Source organism: Cavia porcellus, unplaced genomic scaffold, assembly GCF_034190915.1.
Source record: "Cavia porcellus strain 051 isolate PalLab524CR breed Dunkin Hartley unplaced genomic scaffold, mCavPor4.1 scaffold_17, whole genome shotgun sequence".
NCBI classification, from domain to species: domain Eukaryota; kingdom Metazoa; phylum Chordata; class Mammalia; order Rodentia; family Caviidae; genus Cavia; species Cavia porcellus.
This window is the reverse complement of record NW_026947500.1, coordinates 2,962,381-2,984,409: the sequence shown is the minus strand read 5'-3', so window position 1 is coordinate 2,984,409 and position 22,029 is coordinate 2,962,381. Positions and strand designations below refer to the sequence as shown.

At 37.2% G+C, this 22,029-nt stretch overlaps 1 protein-coding gene across 12 annotated transcripts in view; it reads left to right on the top strand.

Moving 5' to 3' along the window:
* The first annotated feature begins 328 nt into the window (after positions 1-328).
* Positions 329-22,029, top strand: part of Phc3 (polyhomeotic homolog 3) — an 82,986-nt gene continuing 61,285 nt past the window's right edge. For 8 of the 12 annotated variants that reach the window (XR_010039987.1, XM_063227141.1, XM_063227140.1 and 5 more), the window contains exons 1-5: positions 341-391; positions 1,876-2,070; positions 3,248-3,413; positions 8,320-8,475; positions 10,511-10,588. Coding sequence is in view for 11 of the 12 variants with exons in the window: in XM_063227141.1 (XP_063083211.1) it covers positions 378-391; positions 1,876-2,070; positions 3,248-3,413; positions 8,320-8,475; positions 10,511-10,588 (609 nt within the window). In the remaining variant the exon portion in view is untranslated. The other 4 variants (XM_003463528.5, XM_063227138.1, XM_063227132.1 and 1 more) reach the window with 3 other exon arrangements.

Genomic DNA, 22,029 nt, shown 5'->3' with positions numbered 1-22,029 from the left:
TGCAGCAGCACACTGCCTCTCCCTCGGAGACTTTAGCATCTAATCCGTAGGGGTATTTTCTCTCAAGTAACTCTTTGCATTGGCATTGGCTTATTTCTTCAAATATCGAATTCTAAGCAGCACTTTTTATATCGTACAGATCCTCTCGAAGAGTTGGAAGAGCCTAGCAGGAGAAAAAAAGGGCTTGCCAAGCAGACACCAGTAATTAAGGTGGGGAAACCTGGATTCTCCGCGGGGAGAGCCTGGGCTGAGTGGGTGGCGGCTTGGCAGCGGAGAACCCCACGTGACCTCAGGGGCTCCGGGCACTGTCGACCCCGCCCCTCCGCCCGCGGCCGGGGGGCGCATGCGCAGCCCGTGTTAGTGATGGAGGAGAGAAGATGGCGGAAGCGGAGTGAGTGACTTGTTGGTGACTGATGTCGTAACCGGGGGGCGAGTTGGGCAGCGACACGTCCCTCAGGGGGAGACTTCAGGGCTCTTTCGCGGGCAGTGCAGGGAAAGGGAGACCCGAGAACCATCTTACAGTGGAGGAGCCCGCTTGGCCCTGGTCTGGGGACCGACGCGAGCTGGAATGGTCCAGTTATCCCCCTGGCGGAGCTGCCCTTCCGCTGTCAGGTCCCGGATTGTCAGGGCCCTGCACGCATGGGAACCCCTGGGGCTGCGGTCGCTGGAGTCCTGCGGGAAACCGGGCCCTGTGGGCCCCTGAGGCGCTGTCATCCCTGCCAGTGGGCCCCACGGGCTGCTGCCGCCGGGCGCCCTCGGAGGCTGGGTAGGGAGGGCACGCACTCCAGGCCTCCCTGGAGCTCGCCTCCTTCTGCCCGGCGCCGCCCCGCTGCTCGGCGCGAGACTCTGCTGCCCTCTGGCCTCCTGCGGGGGGCGTGGGGAGCTGTCCTGGCGCGGGCCTGGTCGTGACAGGGGCTGCCGCCTGGGGTACAATTCAAAACACCAGGGGAGGAAAGAGCTTCCCCGCGGGTCTTTGACTGCAGAGCTGATGCCTCCCCGGAGGGCCACATTCTTGTGCAGCAGTGTGATGGTATGTTTAGAGACTCTAAAACTTAGTTTCCTGCGTAGGCCTCTTGTGAACTGCCTGCTGTATTTTGCAGGTATTAGTACACTTAGACGCCGGAGTTACCAAAATCTTTTGTGCCAGGCCTCCAAACTCAACGGGTTGGTTTGGCCAGTTGCACTCACCAGTGTTTAAACTTAACGCCTAGAATTTAAATTGTCTGCGACCATTTTTGGTCAGTAGTAAAGACTGCTTAGCATGATGTTTGGGTTTTAGGGCATGGTTGAACAGAGTAAAACTTTAAAAGGACTAGAATTTGAGCAAGTTTTTTGAAGATCTCTGGTACATGGTGCAGAAGTGTTATGACAGGCAGTAGTTTGGTGAAAAGTTTCTCTTATCTACTAGTAAATCTCTGTAATATTGAACAGTTACCATATGATACTGTGATTTTTTTTTTTTTTTTTTTTTTTTTGTCTTTTTCGTTTTTATCGGTACCAGGGATCGAACTCACGACTGCCTGCTTGCAAGGCAGGCGCTTAGATAGTGGTTTTTTGATAGTGTGATTTGATGATTGAAAATCAGTTTGACAAAATGGCAGGGAAGCGTAAAAGTGTGTGATTCTTTTTCTAATCATAAAATGTGAGAGCGCCTAGTCCCAATTGGAAATGTTTTTACTTTGCTTCTTCAGAGCCTACAAATACTGCTTACATATGCAATATAGAACAAAAAATTTATGTGTTAAAGGAATCCTAGAGGAATAATACAAGCTTGTCCAATTAATGCCAAATTCTTTGTGTGTGAAATAGAAAATGTTCTTGTTACATTCTTGTCAGTTCTTCTGCAGTGTGAGTTGGGTTACATTTGTTTCTCAGGAGAAAAGAACTACGTGAAAAAGCAGATACAATGTGGTATTTATATACAATGGAATACTACTCTGCCACGAAGAAGAATAAACCTGAGTTATTTATAGGAAAATGGATGCAGCTCCAAACCATAATCTTACATGAAATAAATGGACACCCAAGTTTAAATACTGCATTTTCTCTCTTGTGTGAAAAACCCAAAGGGTAAATAAAAATCATACTACAGGACAGATACTGGGAAGTAGGAAGAACATGTTCAAATGGAAAGGGGAACAAGGGGTGGGGGGAGAAGGGAAAGAATGGGAAAGAAAAGAGGGAAAATGGAAACAAAGCTTTTGTAAGTGAAGAAGGGGAGAAAGATTGAATAGAGGTTAGGGGAATGGGGAAAAAAGAATCAAGATACATTGTGTACAGGTACAAATTCCCTATGATGAATACGATCAATATGTATGACAAATATGTAATAATAGAAAAATAAGGTTAAAGAAAAAAGGAAAACCAGTATAACCTGATCTATTTTTCACCATCATGCACATTTTTGGTCCTGAAAAATACCAAAGTTCTACATAGTTTTTGAACAATATTTTTTGAACAATCCTTAGATTTGACTTTGAATGTTTTAATTTATTCAGATGTGGATTCTGTGTTGGGTGAATTTCTGTATCACAAAATAAGCGAGGAATAAGATTTTTAAAAGTCTGGTACAGAAATGTACTGCTCTTAAGTTTTCAAAATTTAGAGCAATTCTTTTTTGAAAAAAGGATTTTATAAGGATGTGGGATGTTACTGTCAACTGCTACTCTCTTCAGTCAATAAACTACTAATAAGTAAAAGTCAGATACAGTAAGGAGAATGTTAAGAATGATTGGAAGAAAAGCTGTATGAGTTAAAAACTTGTTTACATTAATTTTATTTTTAAGATAGTTTATTTTAAAGATAGTATAGTTTTAAAGCAAAGTATATAGTAGCCACAACTAAGCTAATAAATCCAAGTCCTCAGAGTCCTTTTAAATAAAACAACAGCTTTAATTTATAATTACTAGTATGATCAAAAGAATGTTAAGAACTGATTTAAGGTATTCTGATTTATAAACTTATTTTTCTAGAGTGTTCAGTATTCGTTCACTACTGGTTTGAATTTTGAGTCCCTCGTTTTTCAATAATGCAGAGATAAATTTTAGGCTAGGCTTATTCTGAATAATGTTCTATATATGTGTGAAATATTTTTCCCTTCTAAGTTGTTGGTGATTGTGTGTTTGCTGTGTTTTATGAAGTCCTTCTTAGGAATTTAGACTTGCCAGGTATTTCTTTGGGCTGAATACTTTTTAAGCTTCATAAGATAGTGGTTTTTCCAATGCACATCTTATCTGTTACCTGCCAGATTTAAGGACCACGGTACAATTATGGATAGTGAACCAAACCCTGGAACATCTTCTGTATCCACAACCACCAGTAGTACCACCACCACCACCATCACCACTTCCTCATCTCGAATGCAGCAACCACAGATCTCTGTCTACAGTGGTTCAGACCGGCATGCCGTACAGGTATTTAGCTAGGATAATGGATAGATTGAGACTAGGCTGTCATGTTACTTTTTGCTTTAGCCAGATGTATATATTAATTCATATTCTGAAATACAGTTAGACTTGCTAACATTTAGGCTGGCAATGTAGCTCAGTGGTAGAATCCTGGCCTGGCATGTGCAAGGCCCTGGATTTGATCCTCAGGATTTGTAAAAATGTTAATGTTTGAAACAACCAACTAAATTACTGAATAATCATACTGTTGAAATGGCTTGCATTTGTCAGCATGTAGCTATCTGTCTGGAGAGTTTTAACTGAAAGATCTGTAGGTGCTGTTATGAAGTGAAGATACTCAACCCAGAGTCCTACCCTACTTAGTTTCTTGTTACTGCCACGGAGTACCGATACCCACATGTTAAGCAAAAACAGGTTTATTTTGACCCATGTTTTCAGTCCAGGGTTGGCTCTTCCCAAGGCAAGAAGGTTCTGGGTGGGGCAAAACTGTTAGCACCATGGTAGCCAGGAAGCAGAGCAGAGGGGAGCATCATGGGAGGGAGACGCCCTTCCCAGCCACATGCTAGGGACTGCCTCTGACCAGGGCTGGCGACTCACCAATGCACTCAGGCCACACTTGTCAGGGGATGAATCCCTACCATGAGTACAGCACCCCTGTAATCCAGCTACCCTTTGAAAGCCCACGTCTAGGACATGAGGACATTCTAGATCTAAACTGTAACAAATCTCAACATGCAGAATGCCTCAAGGTTTTTCTGGGATTATATTTAAACCCCAAATATAGACTTGGGGAGATCTTTTCAGGTTTGTTGATATTTTAAGAGTTTTATTTTGAACTCAGGTGGCCTAAGTATCCTAATGAGGAAGATCTGTTCTATGGCTACTAGGGACAGAATGGAAAGGGAATATTTAGGAAGAGTCTTAAGCTTAGTCACTTAGTTGAGAAATTAAAGCTTTCTTAGTTTATCATAATGGAAGCAGTATGATATTGTTTGAAAAGGACATGAACAGGTGGTTGGGTTGGTACATACCTATAATCAGGAGGACAAAGCAGGAGGATCCCTATGAATTTGAGGCCAATCTGGGCTACATAGTGAGTTCAAGCCAGCCTGAACTACATAGCAAGACCTGTTTCAAAAACAAAAACACAAGTAAACCATCAGTATTACAGTATGATACACTCTTTGTTTGAATTCCATTTTCACCAATTTAGTATTAGTGTGACCTTGGGTGAGAGGTATAATCTCTTTGAGCCTCAGGAAACTATAAAATTAGGGTAAGACTGGCAGCTTCCACAGTTATTGTGAGGATTCAGTGAAGTATCTAAAACTATGTCTGATACATTATAGATGTATAGTACATAATTAATATATAGTATCTATTGAACAGTCATCTTGTGCCAAGCATTTGATAAATGCTTTTTGTAAATTGTTTAATCCTCACCACACCTCTATAAAGTAGACATAATTATCTCCACTTTACAAATGGGGAAACCAACTTTTTTTTTTTTTTTGTATTTTTACCAGTACCAGGGATCAAACTCACAACCACGGGCTTGCAAGGCAGGCGCTTATGCCGCTGAGCTAAATCCTCAGCCTCAAAACCCAACATTTTTAAAAGGCTCAATATCTTTCCTAAACCCACATAGCTAGCTAGTATATTCTCTGACTTCAGTTTGTACTCTTAACCAGTCTGAATTTTTTTTTTTAAAAAGTTTATGTTTTCTTTTTCTAAAATTTGCATAATTTTATTTATTTATTTAGTGCTGTAGTGTGAACTCAAGTCTCACACATACTAGGTAAATATTTTGTGACTGAGCATTCCCAGGCCCTCATAATTATATTAACTATTTGTGATACAGTCCTTCCTCTGCTTTTTTTTAATGGTAGATATCCGTAAGAATACAGTACAATGATTATTTCCCTGTTCCATGGTTTAGGATTTAGTTTTCTGAGGTCATTGTAGAGTGGAATCAGAACTCTTGGGGATCTAGACAGCTCAGCAGAAATTAAAAATGGAATGCAGAGTGTGCTTTTAACATTCTTGACTTTTCTCAGAGCCAAGAGATATAGAAAGGAGTATCTGAATCTTTAAGCATATGAATGATGGCCTTTTTTTTTTTTTTTTTGGTCCCTTCATCCTTTGTGATATTTTAATATGCCACTGTGCTCTTTAGTTTTTACTTAAGTTGTACATATTAATAAAAGTAGTGTTACTGGAGATACAGAGATGCATTTTGCAAATAGCTCTAGTTCTTATGAGATCATAGAATTTCTTCTAAAATGCAGTCAAATCAGTATTTATTGAATTATTTAAGTAGTTCTCTAATTTTCCAGATTTTTCAGACCTGTGAATTATCATTGTCATTTTTTAAATGCATGTGCCATGCATTTAATTTGTATTTACATGATGCCAGGAATATAGTATGGAATGGTGAAGAAAGACTAGGCTGACAATAGAAAACTACTACACTGTGACAAAAAATGTGTCACATAGATTACTCTTTTGTTATTTCAGTTTTTTATTATGAAATGAGAACATATTTTTCTGATCAAAAATGATGTTATTAAAAAAATAATGTATTACAATTCTGAATCACTTAATGCTGGCCTGTAGTTTCTTTGCAACTAGGAATCAAGAGCCTACATTGATTTTGTAGCATGAGCTTGTAGTAGGTATGGCAGTCTGTAGTTGAAGAGAAAATAAACAGTAGCCATGGAAATAACTTTTTTTTTCTTTTTTTGTGGTACCAGGGATCAAACTCACGACTGCCTGCTTGCAAGGCAGGTGCTTATGCCGCTGAGCTAAATCCCCACCCTTGGAAATACACTTTCTTAAAATTTGGATAAAGTGATTTATGGCTTTATTTTGGATAAAATTTATTTTGGATTCCAGTTGCTCTGATTTAGGCTCTCAAGCTATAGGATTATGGCTGTGTTATTCCTTTATGATTTTGAAAACCGTGGTTTGCAGCTGAGATAAGGCTCTGTGTTATGTTAGAGTTGTAGTTTATATGATAGGAATAGGGATGTGGCTGCAGAGGACTGGCATAGTTTGCCTTCTCTTTTGGACAGATGCAGACTTTCTCTGGTCTTACTAGAGTACTATACTTGATTTTTCTATGTTTATTTATATATAAGTTTTAGGCTAAATTTTTAAATATTTGCTATAATTAAAATTATTTTTCAGAAGGTTTTTTTTTTTTGTCTTTTTCATTTTTATCGGTACCAGGGATCGAACTCATGACCGCCTGCTTGCAAGGCAGGTGCTTATGCCACTGAGCTAAATCCCCAGCCAGAAGGTTTTTAGTAAGAAACATTTTATCATAAATTGAAATTAAGAAAAGCAATCTGACATTTAACAGTGTTATTTTAATTTTACATGATTATTGAAATAATATATAGTAATACCTTGGTACACGAATACTTTTTTTGGCTAACAATTCGGCTTGCAAAACCAAAGTATTCAGCAGAAGTTTTCTTCTGTTTACGAACTTTATATTACGTGACAAACATGACCCTGGCTGTCTTTCTCACAGAAGCACACATGTGATGTTCGCCAAAATCATAAAGCAAATTAAGTTCATAAGCTAAGGCACCACGGTATACTTATTTTATTTTCAGACATTTATAGAAAAGCACAAACCAGAAGTTAAAAGTTGCTTCTAATCTAGCTACCAATAAGTAGTCTTTTAAAAATGCTTTCCTGTATATCTTTTAAAATATTTTAATATAAAATGGTACCTTATTCTAAACTATTTTGTAATATGCTTTTTTTTTTTCAGCTAATGGTATATATGGGGATTTTTTTGGTAATATAGATTTGTATCTGCACTATGCAATGTATTAGCCACTAGCTATGCATATAGCTATTGCATTAAAATTAATGAAAGTTCAGTTTAGAGTTAAATCCAGTTTTTAAAAAACCTAGTGCATGAGCATTTTAATAATACTTAATAGGCTCATACTGCTAGTGACTACTGTATGGAATAGTGCTAACTTACATTACTATTTGAATTGGCTGCTTGATAAAATTACTGGTTTCCACACCTAATCTCTGATTTCTACCAACTTTTATCCAAAAAGATCATATCAATTTAAATTCTTACTCAATATAGGAAGACTTACATTCCTAGTTAGTAGAAGTATTCTTTTAAATCTTATTTGAAAGTTGGAAGACAGGATCTGGTTTTAATTTGTAAGTTTTTGACTATTAGTGAGATTGAAGATTCCCTCTGTGCTTATTTGGCTGTTCTTTTTAAATGAATTTTTTTGTATCCGGTAATCTAATTTGTAATCCTCCTGCCTCAGCCTCTAAGAGTGCTAGGATTATAGATGTGTACCATCATGTCTGGTTTGTCTGTGTTAATTGTGTAACTGTGAATCCCAGTGATAATAACTAGGAGAGAGAGATGTTAGTAAACTTGATGACTGTGGTTTGTAAAATTTTAAACTGTTTTTTTGTTTTATTTTGTTTTTTGAGACAGAGTCTTGCTATTCAGTGCAAACTGGCTTTAAACACACTATGCGGGGCTGGGGGTTTAGCTCAGCGGCGTAAGCACCTGCCTTGCAAGCAGGCAGTCGTGAGTTCGATCCCTGGTACCGATAAAAAGGAAAAAGACAAAAAAAAAAAAAAAAAAAAAAAAAAAGAAACACACTATGCAACCCAAGCTGGCCTCAAACTCCCAGTGATCTTCCTGCCTCAGGCTCCCAAGTGCTAGGGTTACAGGCGTGTGCCACCATGCCCAGTTTTCAACCTGCTTTTTAATACTTTTTTATTTTATGATGAAGATTAAAGGTTGAGCTAGGGTCATAGTTCAGGAATAGATTATGTGCTTATTTACTGTGTATTTACAAAGCTCAGAGAGAGATGGAGATTATGACTTGACATTGGTTCAATTGACTTATCACAGGTAATTCAACAGGCATTGCATCGCCCCTCCAGTTCAGCTGCTCAGTACCTTCAGCAGATGTATGCAGCTCAGCAGCAGCACTTGATGCTACACACTGCCGCCCTTCAGCAGCAGCATTTAAGCAGCTCCCAGCTTCAGAGTCTTGCTGCTGTTCAGGTGAGACTGGAATAAGAATAATTTATGAGACCAAAGTTTACATTATCTTCAGATAATTACTGAAAAGAAATACACTGGTTATTATTGCAGAGTTCTCATGTATCATGTGATTATTTTTCCTGAAGCAAATATGTTAACAGACTGTCAAACAGAAGCAAATGGGGGAAAAAAGTGGTATGTTGTATGTGTTATTACATTTTTTTTTTGGTACCAGGAATAGAACTCAGGACCTTATACTTGGCAGGCAGGTGCTAGACCACTGAGCTCTATTCCCAGCCCTGTGTTACCATTTTTTAGCTATTGTTTTTTATTAGTACATACCTATCATACATAGTGATCACATTCATCATAGGGAATTTGTACCTGTACATAATGTATTGTAATTCTTTTTTTCCCCTATCTCCTCCCTTGCCTTCAATCGTTCTTCTTGTCTCCACTTATAAAAGATTTGTCTCCATTTTTTTACTTGCATTGTCTTTCTTCCCTTTTTCTTTTCCTTTCTTTCTCTCTCCCTTTCCTTTGTTCTCTTCCTTGTTTGAACATATTCTGTGCATTACTTATGCTAGCTTTTGTCTCATTGCTTTTTTTTCCTCCACTGGATTGGTTATTAAATCTAAGTCCTTTGTACTGATCTGCATCGGCACCCCTTTATTATTTTATAGTTTTAGACTGATTCTCGCTAAGTTGCCCAGGCTAGGCTAAGACTTGCAATCCTCCTGCCACAGCTTCCAAGTGTGCTAGGCTTATTGGTGTGCACCATCATGTCTGGCTTGTCTAACTGTGTTTTATCTAAATTGGAGAAATGCTGTGCTAGTGCTGTGGTTTTGTGTTCAAAATTCTAGGTACCTCACTGATTACTTAGGGTTATGTGAATTATATTTCTATTTTAACCAAAAATAAGTTAGTTATGTAAGTAATTTATATTTGTTTAAAAAAATCAAACACTGTAAAGTTGTAAGATTAAAAAAAGTAGAGATGTTCTTTTCCACACTTAGCATGTTTTCCACACTTCAGAAATAACCACTGTAACAGTTTGCATGTGTATCTCCTAAAACTTTGTTAAAAAATACATATAGAAATCTCTGTAAAATCCAACTATATTATTCCAATAGTAACACAATAAGGTAATGATTAAATGCTTCTTTTTTTATGTTAGTGCATGTTTGCTATATAGAATAATAATGTTCATTTTGGGGAATTGGTAAATGTATATAACGTGCCTTCATCGTTTTCAGTCTCTTTACCTCCCTCTTCCTTCTACCTGCCTACCCTGATCTCCTTCCCCTTGTACAAGAGTCTGCCTTTTGGTTTCCTGTCACATCTCCTTTATATTATTCATTCATTCATGCATTCATTTACATTTTTGGTTCTCATGTAAGAGAAGACATGCAATTTTGTACTTTCTGAGTCTGGCTTATTTTACTTTACATGATGGTTCATCCACATTCTTGCAGATGATGTGGTTTTATTCTTTATGGTTGAAATGTGAATTGCGTTGCTATAAACATTGATTAAATCTTTACGTTTTAAAAAAGGTTTTCATTAATGTTACACTTTTTAAATAACAGTCTGTGTTAGATTTAATCTTAAATGTCCTCACCAGAGCAGAGTCTCACTTGACTGAACCTGAAAAAAGGTTTATTTCTGTTACCAATAGATACCAGCTGTTGCTGTATCTGTGTTCATAGTATGAGTTAGGAAACAGAAACTCACTGGCTCTTGATGTAGCTTCAGTTTCTTTTTTGTAATGTTGGTGTAGTGATTCCATGTCAGAGATGATAGACACCTGTAAAGTAAAACTGACTTGAGTATAGCTAGCAAAATAAGATTAGCTGTTAGATCATATTTTCAGCTTTCACTTTTCTTCTTTTTTTGGGTAAAATTTGTTGGGCCAAAGATTAAGCCATGTTAACCACAAAATGAGTTATTTCATACATCTCTGCTTTTTTGTGTATGTGTTTTGTGTTATCGTGCAACCTGGAATGTTTCTAACTTGAGGTTTTTATAGACATATCATAAAGATCTTATATTTTAGGCAAGTTTGTCTAGTGGAAGACCATCTACATCCCCAACAGGAAGTGTCACACAGCAGTCAAGTATGTCTCAGACTTCTGTAAGTACCCTTTTCCTGTATTAAAACATTTTTACATTTTAAATTACAAGTAAACTTTTTATTTGTGAGGCTGTTACTGCATGTGTTGCATGCCATTTAAGTGCCTAGAAATACAAGAGTGAGACTGGAGAGTTCAGAGTTAATATGAAGCTTCTGAAAATGAGTCTTAAAATTTTTTTTTTGTATTTTTTATGTATCTTTTTCTGATTATGTGCGGATGTCATGTGATTCTAAATTATTTCAGTTTTCATTGTAAATTGAAATATAAATTATAGGTATATTGGTCAACCATTTACTGTGATATACTAAAATATGTTACATTGTTGGTGGACATCCAAATATTTCTAGATTTGTGCAGTTCACATTTCTAGAAATTATACTTTTCAGTTTAAGTGAGTTATTTGGGTCAAATTTACAAGTACCCAATATTCAGGATGGGTAATTTATTTTGAGAGGGAGTAAAAGAAAGCTATTTTTCTGTATTATAGTATATACTGAGAAAACATGCAAAAGTTTCATGGAAAAAAATTTATTGTTGTGGTAATACATTTCTAACCTAATTTTGATATAATTTCAAATTGCTACACTAATAAAAAATTCTCTGTACTGTCTACTGAGATTTATCTGTTACCATTTTTTTTTTTTGCATTACCTTTTCTTTTTTTTTGTAAATATACATACTATTTTTTCTGAACCATTTGTGGGTAAGTTTAGACATGCTTTTGAGTTCTTTGATATGTATTTCCTAAGAACAAGGTTGTTCCTTATGAAGCCACAGTAAAATTACTAAATTCCAGAAGTTTAACAGATCCAATATAGTTCATATTCAGATTGCATCAGTTTTCTTGGGTTTCTCAACCTTGTAAAACATGGTGGGCCAGATAGTTCTTTGTTGTGGGAGATTATCATGTGCATTCTGGAATGCAAGATTTCTAGCATCTGAACAGTAGATCAGGCTGTGGCCTTCTTCCTTTCTGCAATATGACAATCAAAAATCCTTCAGGCTATACTGACTTGGATTAAAAATCATTTTAGATATTTTGCCCTGATCCAGGATGGTAGAATTTGATACTTTTTTAATAAAGGTAACTCCTGCAGAATATACTTTGTAGGTTTTAAGGATTCAAACTTGTGTATTTCTTTAGCTAAGTGTTTGATCTTGCTGAGTATATGTTGTGTTCAGTGTATAGTTATTTTTCTGGCTATTGTTGTGGCACTTGTAGTTTAAGAATTATTTTTTTTTTTCCAGCGTGGGAGTATTCTGGAATATAAGCAAAATTGGTTAAAAAATTACTATTTGGAAGCCAGGTGTGGTGGTGCATGTCTGTAATCCCAGTATCAGGAGGCTGAGGAAGGAGGATCACTGTGAGTTTGAGGCCATCTGGGGCTACATTGCCAGCCTTTACATAGCAAGACCTTGTCTCATCCCCTGCCCCCAACAATAACAAAAAAATTATGACTTAGAAATGGTAGACTGAGAAACATGAAAAATTTAAGTAATTGCTTAAGCATGAATACTATAGTTATGATTTGATATTAGATGTCTGAATTAATACAGTATCAGTAAAGGAAATGAGTGGTAAATATTTTGGGGGCTAAATAAATAATAGACAAAATCTTTATTCTGTAAAATACTGGAATGATCTCATTATGATTTCATGTATATGACATTCACAGAAATAATTCCAGTGATTGTGTTTATTTTTTATGGCATTGTTATTGCTACTTGTCATCAGCCAGGCAGCATTGTACCATGAAGTATATCAGAATTTGTGAATGACTGGTTGGGGAAAAGTATGGAGGGAGAATAGATGCCCAGGAGAAAAAAGCAATGAACAATATATCTTATAAGTTTTATTTATTATTTGAGGTAACTATTCGTTGAGTTGTCTAGTAGTTAGGTAAGTTAAGGTCATTATTTAAAAGACAGAACATGGTAACATAAATTTCTGGGTAATGATAATAATGAACCATTAGGTAGTAGTCTGGTATTTTGGGCGTGTAAGCCACTGAGCTAAATCCCTACCAGTCTGGTATTTTCAGATTTGTATATTTTGAGGCAGATTTTCAAGTAATAGTGAAGTCATTGGGAAGGGGGTTCAGCCTCCACAGAAAAAAGGACTACAAATAGGTTCTCAAGTAACCACCTAAATAAATTGGGGTTTAGAGTAGAAATGGAATCTCAGTGGGGGAATGAATATTACATAAAAATTAACTCAAAAGTTCAGTCATAGGTCTTAGGGAAACTAAGTTTGTGGTTCGGGGAACAGACTATGGTTAATTGAATGTCTGGCAAATGCCAGCATCCTCTTCATTTTCCTTCTTGGAAAAGGACAAGTAATTCTAAATCATTATTAGTAGTGATGAGGGAGATTTTGTAATATTTGGCTCTAAAACTAATTGGGACTAGCCTTGTGTGTTTGTGAATACCTGTAATCCCAGCACTGTGGGAGGGTAAGGCAGGAGATCATGTAGTCAATTTAGCAGCTTAGTGATGAGACCCTCAAAATAAAAAAGGGCTGGAGATATAGCCTAGTGTGAAGGCCCTGGGTTCAGTCCCCAGTAACCACCCCCACTCCCGTAAACATGTTCGGACTGAGCCGTTTAGGTTGGTTGTTTAGCACTTCAATTGAATGCGGCTAAGATTTAGTTCAATTTGGTTTGCTAAAATGAAATCTAAATCAATCTAAAACTGCGGCTTTCAAAACAAAAGACAAAAAAAAAAAAAAAAAAAAAAAAAAAGAAACCAACAGAAGCAAAGTTAAAAATAAAATGAAAGAAAATATGTTTGCACCGGGTTTGTCAACTTTATATTTTTAAAATAGAAAAGACTCTATCATGTTAGTAAGTAAACAGTGAAGACTCACAAAAGATCCTGAGAGGTTTTTTTTTGTTTTTTGTTTTTTTAATTTTTTTTTGTCTTTTTTTCATTTTTATCGGTACCAGGGATCGAACTCACGACTGCCTGCTTGAAGGCAGGCGCTTACGCCGCTGAGCTAAATCCCCAGCCCCTATCCTGAGAGTTTTAAAAGAAAGGCTGAGAATGTAGGTCCTCGGCCTAACAAGAGTGTGTCCTTGAGTTCATTCCTAGCATGCAGGCACACACACATGCATGCATACACGCATGCAGACTGTTTTTGTTTTTTAAACACATAACAAAACATTCGCCGTATTAATAGTAAATAAATATATGTAAAAATAGCAATTACATGCCATTTGATTGTTCCTGTTAAATAAGAAAACAAGGGAACACATTTAGACCATGCCCAGTGCTGGCAAGGAGTGAAAAAGTATGCACGTTCATATACTTTTTAATGAGAATGAATGTACGTTGGGACAACTTTTCTGGAGTTGACAGTATGCGTGAAAATTTAAACTGTATATGCCCTTTACTAAAACACTTGGCCAAGTATGTGCAAGGTCATGGGTTCAATCCTCAGCACTGAAAAAAGTCACGTGTGTGAAAAATTTACATGCAATGTAAGTTTCCATTAATTGCAGATTAAGTAAGTGATAGTTCATATAATGGAATACTCACTATAGCTACTAAATTGCTGTACGCATGCATATAGAGATGTTTTTCATTATGTATTAAGTAAAAACATAATGTACTAAATTTTTATTTAGTTCCAAATATATCTCTAAGGTTATATTTTAGTCTTAGTTTTAGGATATGTTGATTGCCTTTTTCATTCAGTTTAAGGTTTCCCTGGTCATTGGTATGATAAATGATTTTTTTAATTGAAACTCAGACATTGTTACTATTTACATTTTAGAACTGAATCTTACTTAAATCTTCTGAGTGGTAGGCTCTGCCACCTTCTTACTGCCTTAGGGGATGGAAATACAGTGCCGCCTTTTGGCCTCTGCTGACAGCTAAGGGGCTGCTTCTCGTAATTGCCAGATGATCTGGGGTAGAAGTTCCAGGGTTTTTTTCAAGCCCTCTATGGAAGTCTCCCTGCCTAGGAGGAGCAGGAGTGCTTTTGTTACTCACGTTCTGCCATGGTACATTGGGATGGTGGTGATGATTTATTACCCCCTAATTCAGATGAAAGTCCCAACTAGCTCTTTGCCTGGCCTTCTCTGACAGTAATCAGTTGTGGGTGTTGGGGGAGTTTGGATAGTTTCTTACAGCTCATTGAGGGTAGAAGTCTAGTTTTTTGCAGAGGTAACAACTACTCTGATTTCTTCCTTTCCTGGTCCTTTGGTTAAAAAGAACTGGCTTTTGTTAGGCTGTTTGTGCTCATTGTGTTCCTGATTTACTTCTTTACTCCAGGTTTGAATTATATGAGACAGACAAAGCAAAACCAGGTAACTTGCTACCACGTTGTTCACCTGGGTATTGAAGTCTGTTTTTACCTATTTTATGATATCTTATTTATCTTTTACACCCTGGGATTCTGGTTGTACTTACTGGGAAGAACAGGGAAAAATGCATGTACTCTGTTTTTCTGGAAACAGAATTTTTGTCATTTAATTTACTTAAAAATATATCTATATATTTGTCTGATTATGCAGGCAGACAATCTTTAATATTACAAAGTAAATTATTATCCCTGGTTGTCTCTGAGGAAGAAATTTGAAAACTTTATTTTTAAATGTTATATTGCTTAAATAAAACATGAATAAACTGTTAACCAGAGAGACAGGCAGAGAGAGAGGGAAAGAGAGAGAGAGAGAAAGAGAAAATGTACCTGGATATCAGAAACATGCTTGCAAACCCAGCACCCTGGGAAGCTAAGGCTGAAGATTGTAAGTTGGAGCCATCCTGGGCAATTTCATGGTTTAATGAGACACTATCTCAAAATTTAAAAAAAAATTAAAAAGATGTGGGGAGGTAGCTCACTGCAAAGGGTTCAGTCCTCAGAGCTAGGAAAACAAAACACTACAGCTATTTCCATTTCCCTTCTACATTTTTCCTGAGAAGGTCTTGTATGAAACTCTCATCTTCTTGTTATGTATTGCTATGCATAAATGTTAGTAGCTAGCTACTAACATTTTATTTTATGGTTAATTTTATTTTATTTAAGTGAAGTGCTGTCATAGTCTAGTATGTACTTTCTCTTCTAGGTATTTGGGATTTTTAACTGGAAAAGATTATATGGAAACTACAACTATAAGTCTCTAAATGACTCAAGGGCTATGTGCACAATTCATTTTCCTTGTTTTTTAGCCCCGAATCAACATTAATCCTAGAAATTCCTACTATAACTCACTATACTGTTCTGTCAAAATGAGGAGACATTGATTTTTATAGCTTTCTAGTTATGTTGCTAGATTTGATGGGCTTTTGAAGCTCAAATTAGTTCCATAACTTTATTTATTCATGGATTTACTCATTCACCGTATATTTACTGAGCATTGAATATGTGCCCAAGACCCTTTTAGGAACTGAGGATCCAGTTACAGAACCAACAAAAATCTTTGTCCTTAAGGAGTTAGGGTTATATAGTAAATAAGGGTACAGTACATCAAATGTTAATAAGTGCTATACAAAAAAACACAATATAAAAAAGCAACAAGGAAGAGCAGATTGGAGGAATTTGCTGTTTTGTGGTGGTCAGGGAAAGCCTTGTTAGTAAAAGTGGCACATAGAGAAGACAGAATGACTAGAGTTGGAAGAAGAGTTAAAGTATGGTTTGGAGATGACCTAAGAGAATTATGCTTGTTGAAAGTTATGCACATTAACTAAAATATATAATGCATATTTTTAATTACTGCAGGTGTATTACCTACAATGCCCAGAATCATTTTGGGATACATTCTGTTTGCCCCAGTGTAGTGATGAGATTCCTGGTTGCTAGTTATAGGCAACCATCCAATTAGCAGGTCTGTCTATTGTTCAGCATTTTGCTGTTTGCCCTGAGTGTGCATATGAATTAGAGACTCTTCTTCAGGAACAGTAATGTTCATTTAGAGAATTATGCCTAAATATATCAAACGGTAACAGTAAGTATAGTCATTATAAATACTGTAGTTGTTAACAAAAAAGAGATTTTTGGGAATTGTGATGTTTAGTCCCGGAAAACTTTGTGTTTGAGACTTCTGTTTTTTCAGGAAATAGGTAGAGAACCAGAGTGGTGGTGTACACCTGTAGTCCCACCTACATAGGAGGCCAAGTCAAGAGTATCACTTGAGTCCTTGAGTTCTCAAAAACATAGCCCTCTGCAGGGAGGGAGAATAAGGTGCTGCAGTTTGCAGAGAAGAGGATTCAGTATGAACTAAGCATGGATTCTACCTTGGGCTGTGTCCCTAATCCCTATTCTTTTTTAAGCTCCTTGATTGAATGTTCTTTCTGGATTGATCTTTTAGGTCTTTTACCTTTTCACTCATTTTCTGTGTTTTTCAATTGTAGAATGTTGCACTATTTTAAAGTTGTGTTTCTAATTGCTTGGAGCATTTTCTTGTTTTCTGTTCTTTTTCCTCAGTACCCTGTTTTTCTGTTATACATGAAGTAATTTAAATCTCTGTTATGATACTTACCAGATTTACAACTTTTAAAAAAATTTTTTGGCTTTTTGAGGCAGGGTCTCACTGTATAGACCAGGTTGGCCTCAAACTCATGGCAGTCCTACTTCAGGCTTTTGAGATTTTTATTTTTTAAGTTTCAACTGTAGTAGGTATTATATGTCTTTAACATTTTGGTGACTTTTCTCTCAGATAGCTGTTTGAATATGAGTATTTTCTATGTTGAATATAGCCATATACAGTTTGCAGATATACCTTATACAATGTGATCATGGTTGTCAGTGTGGTAGTCTACATACTACTCTGCAATTTTTTTATTCAACAGTGAGTGTAAAATACAGATATATGTAACCATTTATTTCTCTACGTAACATACATTTCATAGATTCTGATCACTTCTGATTCAGATGTGGTTCTCAGATGGGCTTGGCCTGTAAGAAGTTGGTAATTAAATGATTTTTCCTGAGTCAGTTTTCTTTGGCAACTCCTTGCATTACTGCCGGTGGGAAGAGAGCTTACAGTAGCAGAGTCAGGGAGTTAATTTCTCTGTGGAGTGTGGGCCTTGATGTGTATGAGATGACAGGACTGGCCAAAGCTTTCAGTGAAAAGGCAGTTAAGTTGGGATGGGATTTAGCTCAGCGGCATAAGCACCTGCCTTGCAAGCAGGCAGTCGTGAGTTCAATCCCTGGTACCGGTACAAAACAAAAAAAGAAGTTGGGATGGAATTGCAAGAGCAAACAGTGGAAACTGGTTAGGGTGTCTGGTTTAGGTCAGCAGAGCAAAGTAGAAAATAAACCAGGCTCGTACTGCTTGTGGAAAGGAGGGAACATTTTTATTATTGCATTATTATTATTATTATTATTTTGTCTTTTTCGTTTTTATCGGTACCAGGGATCGAACTCACGACTGCCTGCTTGCAAGGCAGGCACTTATGCCGCTGAGCTAAATCCCCAGCCCCGAGGGAACATTTTAAAACTAAGGCTAGTTTGTTTTTCATTCTCTTAATAAAATGCCTCGTATTTATTGATTTGTGTATATAAAAACCATCCTTTTATTTCTGGGATGAATCCCTCTTGATCATAATCAATGATCTTTTTAATCTGCTGTTGTCCTCACTTTGCTGGTTTGCTGATTGGAAATTTTTGTATGTGTGGTACAAGAAATGCTAAATTTGAGTTTTCAAGCTGTGAAGCAAGGGATACTAATGAGTAACATTAAAATCTTTGAAAGTGTAAAACTTACTGATAAACGTAAGACACATTTGACCTATCAAGATTCAACTATAAAGAAATAGAAAATCTGAGCCAGCTAATAATGAATAAGGAAATTGAATTGGTAGTAAAAAGTCTACCATCAAAGAAAAGCCCCAGAAGTGGTGGCTTCTCTGCTAAATTCTGTCAAACAATTTAAAAACAAAAAACAAAACAAACAAAAAACGAGACATACCAATTCTTTCCAAATTATTCAGAAAAACTAAAGAGAATACTTCCACATTCATTCTGCAAGGCCAGCGTTACCTTGATACCAATACCAGATAAGGGCATAGCAAAAAAGGAAATTGCATGCATGTATCCCAGTGGAACACAGATGCTTCTCTGAAGTTTTTGTCTGGAAGTATATTAATTTCAAGTCCAAGTGATGATTTTACTGGGCAAAGTATTCTTTTTTTTAAGTGACGCAGCTATTTTTATTTTCTTATATGAAATGACAAGTCCTGAAGCTCTACTATATATGGATTCAAATCAGTTGGTAATTGTGCCTGAAAATTTGGACTTGTGTCCAAAGCTGTGAGTGTCAGGAGGCACCCTGCACCTCAATGCCATGTTCATTCCTTCACTGAAAGCACCCTGGGGGAAGATATGTATCTAGACTTCTGGGATCATCTTTCCCATGGAGAGGATGCAATTCTACAAGTTTGCATGTGTTGGGAGTGTTCAAATCCCGATACTTATCCTGAATATCATCATGCTGACTGACTGATGATGAATGAAACACAGAGGCTCCATTTCTTCTGGTGATCTCACTCTCAGGGGGCTCCAGTGAGTCAGGGTTATAGTCATCTGAAATCGCAGAAACTGGTCAAGTATTTGTACCAGGTTTTTATAAAGGAGCCTTCTCCTTTTCCAAAAAGTACTGTGTGGATGTTTCAGATGATGAATTTAACTCCATTTTTAGCTGGTTTTTCTTCCACTAGTTTAGTTGTAATCCAATTTTGCAGCCAATTGTTTTATAAAATCAGTCTACAAAATTGTTCTTCTCAAAGGCATCCTTCAATACTGACAGTTGGTATTGGGTAAATACAGGATGTGGTGACAAGTACATTGTTTCTTTTCTGGCTTTGCTTCTATGGCAGCAAGGACTCAATTCGCTGCAGATACGTGGCTCCTCAAGTTGTGGTCTGGGCGCAGTATTCTTGTCAGTTTTTTCCTTCAGTACTTTGAATACATCATTCCACTCTCTCTGGCCTGTGAAGTTGGCATAAGGAAAAGTTTGTTGCTAGGTGTATTGTAACTGTTTTGTTTTATATAATTTAGTTCTTTTCTCTTGCTGCTTTCAGGTGCTTCTCTTTATTATTATTATTATTATTTATTAATTTATTTATTTTTTGATGTTTTTGAGACAGGTCTGCCTGTGCATTTTAGGCTGGCCTTGGGATCATTCCAAAGCCCAGGCTGGCCTCACTCGAAACAATCTTGCCTCACCCTCCTGAGTGCTGGGATTACAGGAGTGCACCACCACACCCAGCTTGCTATTATTTCTTTAATGAAACTTTTTTTCATGCTTTCCAGGCAGGCCCTGTACCACTGAGCTATATACCCAGCACAACTAAACTTTTTATACCTGTTCTTCAACACCAGTCATTGTATATTTGCTCTTGTGCTGAAGTCCCATAAATCCTGAAGTTGTCTTTGTTTTCATTTCTTACCTCCTTTGCCTGTGATTTCACATAATTTGGCTTCTAGTTTACTGATTATTTTGCTTGGTCAGTTTGGATGTCGATGCTCCGTTTTTTTTTGTTTTTTGTTTTTTTTTTGAGGCTGGCTTTGAACTAACTGTTCTTCCTGCCTCAGTCTCCAAAGTGCTGGTATTATACAGGTATGTGCCACCATGCCTGGCCTACTTTTTTTTTGGAAATATATATAAATTTCATTCAATGTATTTTTTCAGCTCCAAGATTTGTGTTCAATTTTTTAAAAAATGTAATCTTCATTAAATTTCTGTATTTTTGAAGTTTGGTAGAACTTTGTTAAAACAGTTATTTTGAATTCTTGTCAGGCAGTTAATCATTTCTATTTTATGAGGCCAGTCTCTGGAATCTTTTCTCCATTTGGTGATGTGTTTCCCAATAATTCTTGATTTCTGTGGTTGTTCCTTATGCCTATATGTTGATGTGTTGAAGAAGTAGATATGTATTTCAGTCTTTTCAGCCTGGTAAAAGTCCTTCAACAGCAGGCAGTTCCTAAGTCCATGAGCATTACAGCTGGTGCAGTCTTGGGGGTGTGCTAAGCCCAGGATTGCCATGACTGGTGAAGGCGGGTTTAATAATCCCTGTACTGGAATTGTGTGGCCATTGAGGCTGATGCAGTGTGGGAGGTGGAAGGGGTGGGGATAGAGGGGCAACCTAAAGCCCATGGCTACTTGGATATGCCTGTTGCTGAGGTTTGTATGGAACTCAAGCCCTTTGCAGTAATTGGCAGTGATGTGGGTGAGAATGCAAATCCATTTCCCAGAGACTGTTCTTCCTGGTGCCAGGGATTCAAGAGGACCATCCATGGATACCAATGTGGAGTCAGGCTGTGAGTTGTCTGGTGCTAGATTTTTACTATGGCAGGTCAGTATTGGGATTCAAGACAGAGTCCTAAACTTACTTTTCTTTGATAAATTTTTTTTTTGTCTTTTTCATTTTTATCGGTACCAGGGATCGAACTCATGACTGCCTGCTTGCAAGGCAGGTGCTTATGCCGCTGAGCTAAATCCGTAGCCCCCTAAACTTACTTTTCTAAGCTCTCTTTTGGTGCTATGATGGGTGGGATTGAAGGAACAGTGACATGGATAAAGTAAAAGTATTCTTCCTACCCTTTTTAGTGCATCTTTTGTTACTTTCATGCTATAACTAGATACTGTGATCTCTCATTTGGTTTCTTTAGTTCTTGTGAAGGTAATTTAATGTAATGGATAGTCGTTCAAATTGATGTTTTTTCAGGTGAATGATTGCTAGAGAGCCCTGCTCCACCCCATCCTGGGAACTAGACCTTAATGTTAATGAATTGGGATGGATTATGGAATCATGCAGGGAGTATAAATTTGGATTCTGTGCAAATTTCTACATGGTCCAGCCCTGGAATTTGGTTCTCATAGGTACCTCATTCTGCTTATACAGTATCAATAGGGCAAATGAAAACTTTCTTGCTGCTTCTCAGAGAGTGTGTTTCAGAGCTGTTTTTCACTCTCCTTTCTTCCTACTGAGCAACCCTTTCAGGAACTTGCCTCAAAACTGGAATTTTGCTTCTAGCTTTTTCTTAGGCATTCTGGTCGTGTAGGCTCAGTATACCCGATATGCCTTAATGACAGTTGGAGTTCATATTTCTGGCTTGGAGTTTTTACCTTTTGGGCACCTAAGAATTTCCCTCTCTTTTCCTCCTTTTGAATTTATTTATTCTAATTTTTCATATTAAGCTGGCATTTCATTGAGTGTATTTAAGCACATGAATGGATTAGCCCATTTTGTGTTTGCTTGAATCAGAAGTCTAATAAACTATTCTTTAATTTTTTTCTGCTTTGTTTCACAAAAAGGTATTGAGACTGAATTATATTACTCTCTCTCATTTTTATTTTGTTTTTGTTTGTTTTGAGACAGTCTCACTATGTATTACAGGCTGGCCTAGACTCATTGTATAGTTTAGGTTGGCCTTGAACTTGCAGTGATCCTCCTGCCTTGGCCTTCAGAGTGCTGGGATTAAAGAGTGCACCGT